The sequence below is a fragment of the Rhyacophila brunnea genome, unplaced genomic scaffold, assembly GCF_057557595.1.
Source record: "Rhyacophila brunnea isolate RB1 unplaced genomic scaffold, BYU_Rbru_1.0 scaffold_18, whole genome shotgun sequence".
Classification (NCBI taxonomy): domain Eukaryota; kingdom Metazoa; phylum Arthropoda; class Insecta; order Trichoptera; family Rhyacophilidae; genus Rhyacophila; species Rhyacophila brunnea.
Genome location: NW_028232837.1, coordinates 11,250,206 through 11,266,610, shown reverse-complemented (window position 1 = coordinate 11,266,610; position 16,405 = coordinate 11,250,206). Strand labels below are relative to the sequence as shown.

The following is a 16,405-nucleotide window of genomic DNA, read 5'->3' as shown; positions in this document are numbered from 1 at the left end:
TACTACTTTTCCAATTTCCAATTTATATTATATATGGAAATTCAAAATTACTTAATATTTTCTTTTTTGGCATACTTACAATCGTAATAGCACGCTAATTAAAATTATGGTAAAAATATTATTTATAATTCATATACCACCGGGTACACATTACTACAGTTTGAGAAGCTCTAATCTAGAACCCCCAAGACTATATCAATCTTTTTTCTTTCATTCGATGGATCTATTGTAAAACCTCGATAACATAATGAGAATATATTATTAAATCTAGGCGTCAAAATATTCTTATTCAGCACACGTGCGCTTTACAGAATATGGGCCCACAATGTACTATGATTTTGCTGATTTTTAGAGATCCGCGAAAGCAGGGCTTCAGTAATTAAATCGTGACATTTCGGTCGACATATAGGAATGTTGTCAGATTAAAAAATATGCATCTTTGCAAATTCAAATTTAGATACCATCAAAGTTCTGCAAAGGCATTATTATCCGCCTATTAATATTAAATTCATTAATTTATAATCATGCGAGATAAAACGCTAAACCTGAATCTGCAAAAAAAAATGCCAGAGTTGGTGCTTATTTAAATGCAGCTATTTTGGGCATCGCCATTATGTTCTGTCTATATGAAGGCCAAAGGATGTTTTTAATATTCCAAAGTGGCTATAGCTATGTTAATTTTAATATTATAACCTAAAGCTACGTGTGAATTCAAATTTTTTTTAAATGTCCACGAATATATACTTATTTGATTTGGCCGTCTTAACCCTTTGGCAAAATAAATTATGTAAAACTCCGATTTGACGTTTTTAAAGGGACAAAAAAATATTGATTATTTTATTGACAAATCATATACTTAAAATGATACGTCTTTCAATATTATAAATTGATTTGAAGGTTCCGTCTTATATATTATCAATGGTAGTAAAATAGCTTTAAGAGCTCGAGCTTTGCCGGAGATTTCTTCGGCAGACAAGTTTTCTTGGATATGACAGAATGACAAACTACACCCCTAATTGGCTAAAATAAAAAATCACCTGTAACCTTGGCCTTGAGCACTGCACATGTGCATGATTTTAATAATTATCAGTACCCATTTCGTCAAATTAGGACATTGTCAACAGCTATTTGTAAAAATAGGTTTTTAAAAAATTGTGAAAACGCTTATAAAACTATAGAAAACAAACATGCCAAATCTATTAACGCCCCGCCCCGCCCCATACAATTATTTAGTCACTGATGCAAATTGTATTCTTTCCCGAACGAATAACCACAGATTAGTGAGAATGATCTCCACCTACATTGTAATAAGGGTCAATTCGCAAACTACATTATTGCTTATTGTAAAAAAACATATCGCATGTACTTGAACTCAATCTACATTGTATACCAGATATCAGATATCTTTTACCGAAGGATTACCAAACTTTTTCGGTTCACGGTGCCCTAAACCGATATCGACTTCATTTTCTTAGGAGATTTTTACGAGCGTAACTGATGCGTAATATGGTATGAAAATAAAATTGTCACATTATCTTGTACATCCATTTTTGTGTAGTCCATTACTGTCCAATCTGTTGGCCATTTTTCATTTAACCATATGAGGTTGCAGATGTGCAAAAGATATAATATTTCTACTGGTATTTGGTGCATTACGGAACTAAGAAAATCTGACTCCGATTCATTAAGAATGACATTGGAATTTCGCGAGATATCTATGTTTGCATAAAGCTCTTCACAGAACATTCTCAAAGTTTGCACAACCTTGTCAATTTCACTAACAACATTCCCTTCCTTGTCGTCTATCAATAATGTTTTCGGCTTCAATTGATTTCTTTATATCTCAACTAACTTGCATCAAATTAATAGCTAGAATAATTAATAAAATATTGAAATATTCCAAGGCGTCACAGGGTTATTTTAAATAGTCCCTGCTTTAACCTATTCTGCAAAATGTGTCCACTTTAGTGGAATGGTGTAACCTGTATAATTAGTGAGAAGCATAGCAGTTCAGCTTTATTGCAATAAGCCTAATTTATTAAATTTTAATTTAAACATTCGCTGATAATATTAATAATGAATGCGACTGTGTAAAAAAAATAAAACTGCATTCTATGTCTACTGCGAAATGTTAATAGTTTTACAAAACGGCAATGCAATCTCTCTTATCAAAAATTATTCACATATAGAGCCAGCTGCCTGCTTCGTGGGCAGCAAAGTGAAAGCCGCCTCGCATTGATAATTAATTTAAGGAACGAAAAATAAAAATAAATTAAAATACTATCAAAAACCACCAAACGTTAGAAATGATTATGCAGTGTGCATAATAAGATGCAGACGCACGGCCATTTTCGTGTTGCAAATAAATTGCATTCGGTGGATCTGGTAATAAATCGAGGAGAATGTATTTCTCTATGACAGAGACGGCCAACCTTTTTGCCTACTAATCGGTACCTTAGTTCAATATGGAAACAACTCTAAAATGCCAACCAAAAATTAATACCAAAAGTCTGCTTTAAGGGGACATTCAGATAGTATTGCTGAAACACATATAAAAAAAATTCACAACCATGGCTTTTGGCTGCAGTAAGAAAGACCTTGGCAGTACCTCAAAAAATCAACAAACTACGACATCTCTAAAATCTCAGTTGTAACACTTGACAAAATTCGAGGTAAATCGATAATAAAATCATTAACTAATATGGTAAAATGTTTTAGAAACATTCCAATAGATGTCAGGATGTGTCCTATATTGAAGTTATTTGTTTTGACCGAATTATTAGTACTACCGATATATCTCATATCTGGCGAAGCGAACTTGGACCATTTGACGAGATATCTCGCATCTGGCAGTGATCGGGGTACATACTTACTAACAGTTTTTACACTATTATATTTGTTTGCGGACGGATGTATGTCGATCACCATTAAGCTTATTATATCTCCATGGACTATGATTTTGAAGCCGAGTTCGGTTTATTACCAGACCACAAAGCAAGCGCAAGAAACACAAAGGGCGCCTTGAGTGTCCTAAATTATTACCAAAATTGAATGCGCGTTTCGTTCAATCAACAATCTTTAATGCACATTATGATACAGGTGTAACTATTCAAAATAACATATTCTTTAACACGTTTTTAAGTTTATCCCATATTTCTCCACAATCGAGATTTAAAATTTGTTATTACCACTGGGATAAACAATAGTAATAGACCGAATCCGGCTTCAAAGCCTTGGTCCACGGTGAATGGTTTTCACATTTCTATCTTATTAATCTGTTTTGTAGCCAATAGGCGTGGCGATATATACCTACATATTGATTTTGCTGTCGTGTGTATGGGACATTTTGGCAAAAATGAAATTCATAACAAGAGTTAATACGTGACAGTTACAACGTTTTTTAGTACCAATAAAACAATCATTTCATTTTGCTCTCGTAGCAATATTGCAAATAATTTATTATGCCCTTTTAACATCTCAACACCTTCAACATTACGTATGTAGGCAGATATAGGGTACTATATTACGAAAGACAGCCAGCCTTACGTAGAGATTAAATAAGTTTACTATTCCTTATTTCCATCAAGTCATTACTATAAAATTAATCCACACATCATAAAAACGAAGCAGTGTAGCGAAAGATAGCATTGTTTACGTTAATTTTAAATCGCCCAACTTAGCTTCAGCTTTTTCACTTCCTTAATAGATTAGTCTTTAAAAAACATAGTCATAACTATATAAACCGTGATTGATGTATTTAAAAAAATCTAGTCCAAATTCAAACACCAAAAATTTCCACTTGAGACAGGCAAACTGACACTGTTGATACTTTAATAGTGGTAACTGACAATTTTTGGTGGAATGGCATTGTATGAATTAAAAATATAAAATTCAATAAATAGTACAGTGGAATCACACTTAGGCACTATATAAAACCTGAAATGATATTTCCAATTAGTAGCAAAACAAATGTTTATTTGAAGTGCTTAGTTTTAAAACCCCCTAAAACAGTTTTTGAACAATTTTTAATTAGATAATATGTATTTAGATGGATATTTTTGTTACCTATATGATGGCCAAAGATTAAACTTTAAAAAACGCCAAAAACCTTCAATATGTATGATCAAAAATTAGGGTAAATATCAAAACCCGCTAAAATGGTTGGGTGTGCTTTTCAAATACCGCTAAAATGGATAAGCCAAAATACTTTAGAATGTACGAATTAAATAATAAATACATCAAGTTCACAGATTTAATAGATGAGTATTTCTCATTTTTCTCAAAACTACCTAAAATCATTTTAGGGGGTTTTGAAACTAGGCGCGCTTAATTTATTGTTTACCAAAATAATCTCTCATGGACGATTGTTTTTTCAGAATCAAATTAAAAACTCTCCTGTAATGTACACAAAACCAAAATGTCTTCAGATAGTGCTGCGTCGGTGAAATTCTATCGTACTCACCGGAGATAACTTAATAATACTAGAATCAATTTTAATAAACTGGACGGGAGCAATGTATACACCCTGTCGGCTGGTTTACCGACCTGTCCATCTACTGTCATTACACAACAGGCCGATATGGTAACCTATGCGCCAAGTAAAATAGAATACTCGGATAATACTCTCACTGAACTTGTCATGTTTACCTCGCGTGGCAAACCATTTATCGCAAGGTTGTTTTGCGGCATGAGAAAATCATTAAAGTCTCAACACATTATAAACAGTTTTTTTAATGTATCGTTTGACTACAGTAGAACCTCGATTATCCGGACTAACCAGGGATGAAGATAGACCGGATAACGATTAATTAATCGAAAATATAGTAATACATTTCGTCAGCTGAATGCAGAACTATTCTAACTTACATTTGAAATTTTTGAGGTGAGTTTTTTGAAACAATTTACTGAAATTATTTATTATTTTTATGGATAAATGTATGCATCATATTTTAGTAGAATTATTGATGAAAAAAATGGTGAATACACTTGTTCATACAAATAATAAATAACTGAAGTAGGCTGTTTCAAAAAGCTCTTCTGCAAAATATTTCAAATGTGAGTTAGAATAATTCTGCATTCAGCTGATGATTTATTTTACTTACTTTTAGTAGCATTTTATGAAAAATTTACTCTTGACTAATTAAATATTTTTAATTAAACATTTTTCTTATCTATTCTCATGAAACTGTTGATCAAATCTGGATAATTGAGGTCCTCCTGCATATGAAATATATTCTCTATGGTAAAGTGAAAAAATTTAAGAAACCATAAGCGTCGCATTGTTTTCTCCACATTCATAAATGCTTTCAAATCACGGATATAGTTCACAAAAAAACGCATGGGTCAATTTAAATTGATCGATTTTAAATATAAATGTATACAGTTTGATGGGACAGTGTACCGGAGGTTGCCCGCCGATGCCTCTATAAACACGTTTTCTGTGTCAAACATTTCTAAATATTGGCCCACTAAAGTATTTGTGAATGCACACACATGCATGGCCAATGAATGCTAATTAATAACCCTAATAGCTAAGGATGCTAGACAGCAAAAAAAAAACTATAATGCGCAATATAATGGCCGAATATACTTCTCAAATTTTTAGTGCGAAGTCACCAAATGTTTTTTTTTTTAGAATGAGTTACATGAGTTACGAAATATTTACTAAGTACGTTCATATTTACTGTTCATTATTAAATTTCATTGTGCATTAATTGTAACTATTGGCAATAAGCAATTCAATACAAATGAGTTTATAAGAGACCAACCTTATAAAGGGACTGGATAAAAAAAACATCATATTATGTGGAATATGTGTTTAGTTTTAGTAGTTAGTTTGCATCTAGGCTAATATAAATAGGTATTTTTTTTCGCTTTAACCAATTATTCCAGTGGTCGAAACCTGGCAAAAAAAAAATATATCGCTTATAAAGTAAATGTTCACAAAAAATTTTACACTTCTCTTTGGCATTACAATTTTACAAATTAGGTCCTTCGCGTAATATTTTAACATATTCTATGTTAAAAAAAGAAAATATGGTTTCAAAGATTTATGTAAGATTTGCTCATTGCATAGGTACTACCATCTCAAAACGGATAGGTCTGCTTATTGCTTATAGCATTGTCCTATTCTGCTAACATAGATGCAGGTGTATGCATAAAATGCATCTGTACATTATTGAAAAATGAGCTCTACCCATATTGCAATAAGGATGATCATTGCAAATCCTCATTCACAAATGATCTATTCTTCGAATGCTTCCACTTAGATATTACTGCGATCTTATATGGGAGCCTAGTAATTCAGAGGCGTTGATTCAACTCATTCTTTTCCCCATTTATGCATATTAAATTTTTTAGGACTTATTGCCCTTTTCCTTTCACGTGCAGATTTATTTTTTATATGGCAATGATCATCATACTAGAGTACATAAAGTTATAAACAGGTAAAATCAAACAGTGGAGACATCTATTTGCATTATTTACAACAACTGATAAGTCCACATAATATCGTGGGTATTCTGCGAATAAGCATTAAGTCAAAAATACTAGTTTTGAGATAATCGAGTTTGAAAGTTTGGACGGTCTTAACTTTTTTATATATATAAAAGGCAAATTCCTTTCTGCGAAATTGCTTTTTGTACGACTTAGTGCAGTTTCGCACGCAGAATTTTGTGAATATAGCCTGAGAATGAGAGAAGCAAATGCACTAAGTGCTTTTTCTCTGAATAGATGTATGTCTTTCTGACTTATAACATAAATTATCTTCGCCAGTTTTATAGATATGACTGTGTGTGTTTTTGTAGACTATAGAGCGTACTCTTAATAAGATTACCTCATCGTTAAGTCAAAACAGCAAAATTTTGAGTTAGTGCTTTTTCGCAGAATAGTCAAAATCAAAGAAAAATACTTATATATTCCAAACAAATAAATGCCGGTATGTCACTTATATTTATTGCAATAAAGGGTTTCTTGGCTAATAAAAAAGGGCATAATATTCTAATTTGAAAATACAATACAATGAAAAAAAAAACAAATTAATGTAGAAACCAATGGCTTAACGCTTGAAAATGTCATTTATCACTAATATTGAAATGTGGACTGATGAGTTTTGAAAATATACACCTTAGTTTTATTGCTAACCAACCTACTTTCTAAGTGTTTAGACATAACAGAATAAAGCCCTTAATATGGGCAAAACGAAAAAAATGTTAAACTACTGAATGTTATGCGTCTTGTACAGTAAATTCAGTAACATTAATAATGCCAATTGAAGGTATCTGAACCTGGCATTGGAGTACAAGTCCTGTTATTCAAAACTGTTAAACCAGTTATAACAAGTGTCCAGTTTTATTATATTACAATATTGAAAATGACTCCGTTTCATTAAATAAGATTTAGGGCTTGAAAAGTTGTGCCACTGGTGTACGTTGTGCGTACTAAAATGGTACACAAGTTTTAATAGCCGTGACAAGATGCCACGTAAAACATCTTTATTTATTGTAAAGGTGAAGTTAATTTAATTGTAAATTGTGAAGGCAAAATGACTGTAGATGCAGTTTTTCTTCAGTTTTCTTGAAGAGATGGTCGCAATGGTACATTCTTTAAAGTGGTAAAAGTGTACAGCTCCAACTGTTATATACTGTGTGCGAAAGGAAAACAGCGATATGTCAAAAATCACTACTTTTCAGGAGAGCTAAAAGAAGATTGATTTTTGGACCACTTAGTATGGGTATTCCAATGTTTGTGGTGAAATTTAGTAATTCATAGGTATTGATTGATTCAATTTATGGTGAATTTGGCACATTGAACTCATTTTCCAAGTTATAAGACTTACTGCTCTTTTCCTTTCGCACACAGATATATATAGGTACTCATTTCTCTAAATGCCATATAAAAAACGTCACTTATATCACATCTGTGTATGGCGTGAATATGTTGATAGTCAAAAAACATTAATTCGCAGGGCTGCTATTTGTAAGGCTGGTATTCTGTGGTAAATCAGTTTAATTATATTTTTGGATAATTTTAAATTTTAGTGAAATGCTTGAAAATTCTAAACAAACTAAAATTTAAAAACCATTCCCGATTAACCACAGAATACCAACCTTACAAATAGCTGCCCTGGGTTAGACGTATCAATATATTAACACCATACATGGAAATACAAACCTATAAGCAATTTTTAAATATAGTAAATAATACAATGAAAAATAGTGCGGATTGTTCTTATATTGATTGACAATGTCTTTCATAAATGATTACGAAACTTTGTTTTATCTCTCCTGTAAAGCCGGATACATACGTAACAGCATACTTGAACGAAATTTCACAACCATATACCTACATGACAGCCATAGAACAGATTAATAAGATAGAAATGTAAAAGCCAGTCGCCAGGACCGAGGTTTTCACGCCAGACTCAATCGTGTCATAAATTGCAAGAAACGCAAAGAGCGCTGAGTATCCACAAATATTATAAATAATGAATGCGCTTTCGTTTACATGACAAATTTTAATGCATATTATAATAACAGATGTAACTATTGAAAATATCATATTTTTTAACAAGTGCTTAAGTTTGTCCAAACTTAATTAGGTGCTCAAAATAAGAAACAGTGGTTTTTCACATGTCTCAGATATATATTTGTATTAAGTAAGTAAAGTTCAGTGTCAATACATAACATTATTGTACTGGTCTCAATTAAGTATCCAAACCTGTCTAATGTAAGATCAAGATACATAAGGTAAAAAATATGACAATGAATCTTTTCATACATTTTGATAAACTTCCAAGGATTCACTGAATAATATGTAGGAATCACAGAATATATTTGAGCGAATGGCTGACAAACAATCTTTTTAATATGCTTCTAGTATTTTAAATGGTGATTTACATATTAGACACAACGATAAGGACATCAGCCCTGAAATATTATCCTAGCAACCAACTGAAACATGCAAACATAGACACATTAAAGCATATTATGCCCTGTTATAAGGGCGAGGTTCTGACAGATATAACACAATTAGCTAGATAACCCAAGGTTACAAAATAAAGAAGACATTAGTCTAATTGAGTCGGTTGTCATTTTAGTCGAGTTATTTGTTTGCGATACCCTCATATTATCAATGCCATGTCGACATTACAAAACCTCCATGCAAGCAATGGAAGTTAGATGACTCCAAGACCTGTACAGGATTGTAGTGCAATTAAGGATAATAATGATATTTTATAAAATTACTTGAGTCAAGATGTCTTCCCAGAAATACAATCCAAATGCCACATGTATTAATACGCAACATGCAGGATCAGAGACAGCTATGAAATCTTAAAGCACCAGCTAATGACTTCGGTCAGTGACACATGGGGAATGGAAGAATGCCATAATGATCCAACCAATGATCTACCATAATAGGATAGGCATTTTGGTAAATTTGATGAATACACATTTTATAGTTCGTAAAGCATTCGTAGCCCATTCATTGGTCGGCGTATTTGTATTAAATGGTATACAGCCAATGAGGTCTTGACTGATTAGTATGAAGTGGTTTTCGGCCAATAAGATTTTATATCAGGTTTGCCCAAACTGAAGGTGGGCAATGTACGATTTACATTAAGATAAGCAGTGAAAAAATCAAACCTCATTGGATCCCACATAACATGTTCACTCATTTTATATGGACATCTGTTGCATAAATGGAAGACAGTCTGAAGTAAGCCATGTAGTCAGTGTATAAATAAGTGTAGGATGGGTGTGAATGATCAAATTGGGTAAAGCCCCTGTGAAGAACAAAGACTATAATTATCCCAATAATCTCTTCGGAAATGGACTGATCACCGCTTTTTACAAAGACTAGTTAGTGCCCAGACCATGAGATCAAGATCAGGTCTGAGATGGCACTTTTGAAAAAATGAAACATCTCTTCTCCAATGGAGACAACTTTGAGCACTCGATGGAGACCGACCAGTTGCTACATCACACCCAGAGTCGAAGTCTGGACAATAAGAAGACGTGAAGCTTCTGAGATGTGGCTACATCGGCTTACCATGACCATACTATCCTAGGCTAATAATGAAGAAGTTTTAAGATGACTCAATAAGACAAGAGAACTTACAGCTACTATCAAAGCATACTTTGTATTGAACTGGTGCCATTATTCTCTTTGCATTGTAGGTTACCTTTAAAACGCAGAATGGTCGGACTATACTAATAGTCGACATAGGTATATGCCAGTGGCGAGGGTGTAGGTAAACTCAAAAGATCCAACATAAATAGTCTACAATAAACTTTGTCAGTCAGACGTATTTGTTTTCATTGAACTAAGTCTAAAATTTGCAGATAAACAAAGCGAAAACCAAACCATAATAAATAGTAAAAAATAATTGTCTATAAAATATCTAAAATTATGCCATCAAATACATACATAATTTTGGATTTTTTATTGACAGAATAATATTTTTATCTACTATGATTCGGTTTAGGCAGGGCTTTGAATTTTAATGAATTTTAAAAATACCAACCAACATGGCGTGTAATATGTATACTTAATTCAACGAAAACAAATGAATATGAAAGAAAAAATGTGCACTATTTTATCGAATCGCCCATTAACTTACCAAAACTATTATGGTTTGGTTTAAACGAGGGTTTAATTGAATTTTAAAAACTAACCAATACCATCTGTAATTTTTTTGTAGTATTGGTATAATAAAAACAACCTACGTATGACGACATAGTTTTATGTGCATTATTTATGTCGAATCTTAACAGCCTACCTCCACAGTCAGTCGACATAGCTACCTATATGCATCCTTAACCACAGTGCTATGGAGCCAACTGTTTTTTAAAGATATGGTAACGTTTGTTTTCTTTTTCTGCAAGATAAACAAGCGGTTTAGTTCAGCAAAAGGTCACTTTTCGCACGTCCCGTGATGAGAGAGTTTTGTTTGCTCGAGTTCTGATTAGATTACGGGTGAGCCCTACATAAAAGTGTCAAAAACGTTTTTAATTATTTCTATCGCCAAATAATACTGTTATCACATCGTGAACTAAGTAGGAACTTAGATAAAGGTATCTTATGGAAAATTAACAAAAAAGACTTTGCGGTTCGCGCTGTGAACAGAACTAATTTAAAATAATAGGAATAATATAATCCAATCAAAAGACGTTAAAAAAAACCATCTACGGAAACATAGCTCAATTCATTGATACATGCCCTTATTCTTTAATTCTGAAGTGCATACCATATTAAGTAGTTTTACAATAAAATTCTGGCATTACAGCCACAAACAAATTGGGTATAGGTCATTGATATACTACTAGATGAGGAGTTCCTATACAAGTGTCATTTTAAAAATGTACCACAAAAGATGATATTACGAATATCGTCTTATAATATTTCTTTGTAGGTATAATGCGTTAAGACCGTTAACATGGATTCCCGAATTTCACCCGTATTGCCCTGGCTGTAAAACTAGATTTGCGTTCTTGGAATAGTGACCCTAAGGGTGTCTGCAACCCAAAGCTTGCAAGCTACCAAAAATTCATGTCTGAGCGGACAGAGCAAGTCGTCATGCCCTACTATTAGTTAGAGTAAGATGCAAGCTAGATCGGGCTTACTCATAATTATTGCCAGGTCTTTTTTGAGACAAATATTAAATGAGCTTATATCGAGTTAAGTCCGCTGATATTAAAACAGTAAGTTTTAACACTGGCCGAGTCGCTGAAAATCGGGTTGTCATTTTAAGAAGCATATGATTCATCCAGTAGTATATCAATGGTATAGGTACTTAATATAATAATCATACAGCAGATTAATAAGACTGAAATGCGAAGAACAGTCCCCAGAACAAGACTTTGCATGCAGTTTTGACTTATGACTTAATGACAGTCAGGTCATAAAATGAAAGAAATATAAAACACTGAAATTTCTCAAATATTCCCAACATTGAATCCGCATTTCGTTTACGTAATTAGCTAAAATAATAATGAAAATAACATTCTTTAACACACGTTTTAAATTTATCCCATATTTCTCCACGCTCGAAAATTGTACCTTATTACGGCCACACCCAGAAGGTAACCCATTTCCCTTATTTTTGTGTTCCCTGAATACACGGAATACACCATCCCATAAGAAAACCAGTAGGATTCGCCATGGTAGATTCATTTTTCCATCACATTCATCTGTTAATAATGAAAGAATGAATTTCGTATGATATGAGAGGACTCAAGCAGACAGAATATATGCGGTATAGTGTCATTTTATTAAGCGCAAGTAAATAAAAGTGAAACTAAAAAGGGGTAATAAAGCTAATGATTAATTTTTTTTTTCCGACCATGTCAGATCTTAATAAGATCATATGGGCCTCCACAGAGTAGAGGTTTGTATTAATAGATTTTGTTTTTTACGAGAAATGGATGTCAGCCACTATGTGTATTTGCCAGACCCGGGATTCGAACCTGGGACCCACGGCGTAATAGTCCAACGCTTAAGCCGCGCGGCCACCGTGGGTATTAAATTAAGATTGTGATTAAGAGTGTTAAATTAATGATTAAATTAGCTGCAAGTTATTTTGCATTGCAGATTCATTTGTACTTCCACAATTCATACTTTTGTGCTGAGATAAAAATTTCTTGCATTATTTGTTTTATAAAGTTGACCATAAACATCTTTTCAAGATATTCAACGATTACTTGGTGATAATTCATAGTAAATTTATAACTATAACGTATATGTGGTGAATATGTCACTTGTGAAATTTGTTAACTCCACAGAATCTACTCTCACAAGTTGTATTATTCTCATTCCTTCTTTCATTTTCCATCCGCAAGCAACGCATGACCTCTCAACCACACGAATACTGCATTTCTCTCACATCTCGAATTCATATGAACTTCTCCACATTATCTACCTGAAAGTATTATTGAAACTAGTTGCTAAGGTAAAAGAAGTGTTATTGATGTATGAAGCATTGGAGATCTCAAACAGGTGCAACTATGGGATCTATCAATGTGACTGTGCATTAGTGAATTATTGAATTAAGATTGTCTGGAATAATTACACTTTTCAAACTACTTGCAGCGCCCCTGGGTTATTTTTGGGGCAACGGCGCATAGTTTGAACACCACTATTTAAAACGATATTTTTGCCCGAACTGCAACGATATCGTCTCTTTGTACCGCAGACTTAATAGAACCGTGTTTTGCAGTTGTAAGCGATATTTGTATACAATCGTACAAGTCTGTAACGGTGCGGCTGAATTCTGAAATCTATATTGACTAAAATATAGTCGGTTTGAAGACGATTTAAGAAACCCTTTCATTCAAATTGTACTGCATCATGTTCGATCTCAAGAAGATCATAATATGGGCATCCACACAGTGGAGGTTATATTAACACATTTTTGTTTTTACGAGAAATGGATGTTAGCCACTTGCACAACCTATAAATACATAGAAATTATTCTTTTTAGCACTACAACAGGCCATGAGGCTCAATGACAGTAGTGTAGTATTAGAAGTAAAACAATCACAAACACCCAGGCTTTGAGAAAATCACATAAATATTTTGTGACTTCAATCCGGAGCCTGCTGATGAAAGGGCAGCGCCTTACGCACTGGACTACAAGGGCCGCTATCAACTCTCGGTCAATACACATTGAAAACAACATGTGAATTCAAACCCGGGACCCACAACATTATAAGTTGACGCATAACCGCTTGGGAATCATGGGCAATTGTACTGCACAACCGCAATAAAAATCAGTATGATCTCAAGCTACATATAAAATAAAATGCCAAATTCAGTGATATAGGTTCCTCTTTTAATAATGGGTTGTTAACTAGAATTATTCAAAATTTTTAAGAAGACACTCCAATCCTACTGTCAATTGTTATTTGCAGAAACAAAATGATCAACACACTATCGTTTTGTAGTGTCAGAGTGAGTTAATTTTCTTTACCATTGCAGTGTGTAAACGTTTTTAATAAGCTTGTGAATTTAATAACGCATTTAATTTGTCCATAAACATTAAAATTCTGGCTGAAAAAGATTTTCACATGTTAATTTTACAATTGAAATGTGTAAGTTTTTCTTGGTTGTCTCTTAAACAAGTGAATATCAACAACCAAATTCTTACCTCTACCTACCTCTAAAGATATCTCTAAATTACGGGTTTAAATTATATTCCTTAAGCCGCGTTAACACGGTCCAAGTACGATCCAAGTACACTTGGATCGAGTGCCATCCAAATGACAGCTTCATATCAATTATTCCTATCCAAGTTAACTTGGATGAGTAGGACGCGGTCCAAGTAGCTTGGATAGGAATAATTAGTATGAAGATGTCTCATACGAGTGCACTTGGATGGCACTCGGTCCAAGTGTACATGAATCGTGTCAACACGGCTTTACTAAAAGTATATTATCTTTAACTGTCAAATAGCAAAAATGTAATAAATCAAAATAATTATGAAACCCCCTTATAATAGAAATTGTCGTTTGCTTCCACCCTAAACCCAAATCTATTTATACAATTCACTGGCACAATCACTTTCAACATTCACTGCTAGATGAAGGCATGTAATATAAACAACGGTTCAATACGTTTATCCCGGATACAGCGGCAAACACATTTTGAAAATAGCCGATATACTAAATTATTTGTTAGTTTGGGTTAGTTTAGGTTAGGTTAAGTTAGGTTAGGTTAGGTTATCCTAACAAATAATTCAGTATATCGGCTATTTTCAAAATGTGTTTGCCGCTGTATCCAGGATAACCGACTTGTACCTAAAGATCTTGCAATAGCAGGCAAATTCAGTCTTCAAATAATTCAACAGTTGAATTTTGATCACGTTATCACTGATAATGTTTGGAGAGGTTTTTATTTTATTATATTGATGGCAATATGTATGGAAAATTAGCTGGTCTTAACTTTACACTATTTCACAGCCTTATAATTATTTATTCTTTTCCATAGATAATTTATTATTATGTACCTAGTAATAATAGACAGAAAATAAATTGGAGGTATACTGGAATGCCACCTACACACAATATTTTGTACCTACAGTCCTAAGGTAGGTATAAGATTTTCTTAAATCATTTATAAATATGGTCAATACTTTGGGATACATATTGACATTATTATTTTCACATAATTATAAAAATAATCCACTTACAAAATACCTAGCACTGTTTAATAATAATCGGAAAATTGAAATCGTTTTTTGCAATAAATTTGTGTGCATTTTTTCTATAATATCACAGTTTCACCACAACACTAATATTTGAATTGCCAACCAAAAAAAGATTTGTAACACAGATAAAATTTTTGAAATTAGAACATATTTTTTGGAAGTAGAAAATCGATTGACTTACGGGATGTAAATAGCCTATGGTAAATTCAGATTTTTATCCAATTCGCAATGATATTCTTGTATAAAACAATAGCGGGAAATTTAAACAGATACGTTTCACTGTTGCAGGAACGACATTAGATGTGCAATATAAATTCGCGAAATGAAAATTAAACGCGAACAAAATGCTGCTAAGGTTACTGTACACTCCGTTGACAGTTAGATCACACTACCTACATGCCTACTTGTTGCACAAGCCGAATCCCATAAAATTCGCGCAGGGTCCATTATGTAATTTTGGCACCCGAGAGAATACACAACCTTAATAGCTAGGCACACAATCTGATATAGCCTCCGGTCCTAAACTATTTTACCAAACAAGTTTGGAAAAGTAGTAGCATTGCCAAAAAAAATTGCGACATACAAGGCACCGTTATTTTGCCTCGTCGGGTGCCCTAATTCAGGTTGATTTCTAACGAGAAGATTATCGCCGAATCGCAAGGTTTAGATTGTTAATTAGGGATGTCAATAATGCCGGCACGTGACAGTTCGCACGTTCGAGTGGGCGTTAAATTTCTAAACGCGTAGTTGTGTCAAGTATTCGGAGCGCCATTATGATCATCCGTAAACTTGCAATTTTTTATTATTCCCACCCCGAACGCGAGGCACGAGATAAAGTAAAACGGATGATATAAATACCTGGAGAATTCAACGAGCATTTATGCATATGCGAGCGCGAACTTTAGAAATAATAACACGAACACTCACCGTTTGCAAAAAATTTGCCATCACAAATGCCAGCCGACCCTTACTTTGCACTGCCACTTCGACCACACACATCTCAATTTCCGCAACATTGCATGGCCTTCGAGCGTTCCATAACGTGCTAATCGGCCAGCAATACAAGCGAACACTATTATACTCGTGGCATTCGCGAACGCGCCAATATTTGAAATACATTTGGAATTTTGCGAAAAATTCATATACAATATAGATAATTTTAGAACTCAGGAAGTTATTATACTTCATATTATTCAAATT

At 33.4% G+C, this 16,405-nt stretch overlaps 1 protein-coding gene across 6 annotated transcripts in view; it reads right to left on the bottom strand.

The window, feature by feature from the left end:
* The window catches only part of LOC147073201 (uncharacterized), a 91,288-nt gene extending 75,104 nt beyond the window's left edge, over positions 1-16,184 (bottom strand). For 3 of the 6 annotated variants that reach the window (XM_085945529.1, XM_085945527.1, XM_085945525.1), the window contains exon 1: positions 16,133-16,184. Coding sequence is in view for 3 of the 6 variants with exons in the window: in XM_085945528.1 (XP_085801654.1) it covers positions 16,064-16,091 (28 nt within the window). In the remaining 3 variants the exon portion in view is untranslated. Of the gene's footprint in view, positions 1-16,063 lie in introns of all 6 variants that reach the window. The other 3 variants (XM_085945528.1, XM_085945526.1, XM_085945524.1) reach the window with 1 other exon arrangement.
* Positions 16,185-16,405: the final 221 nt, after the last annotated feature.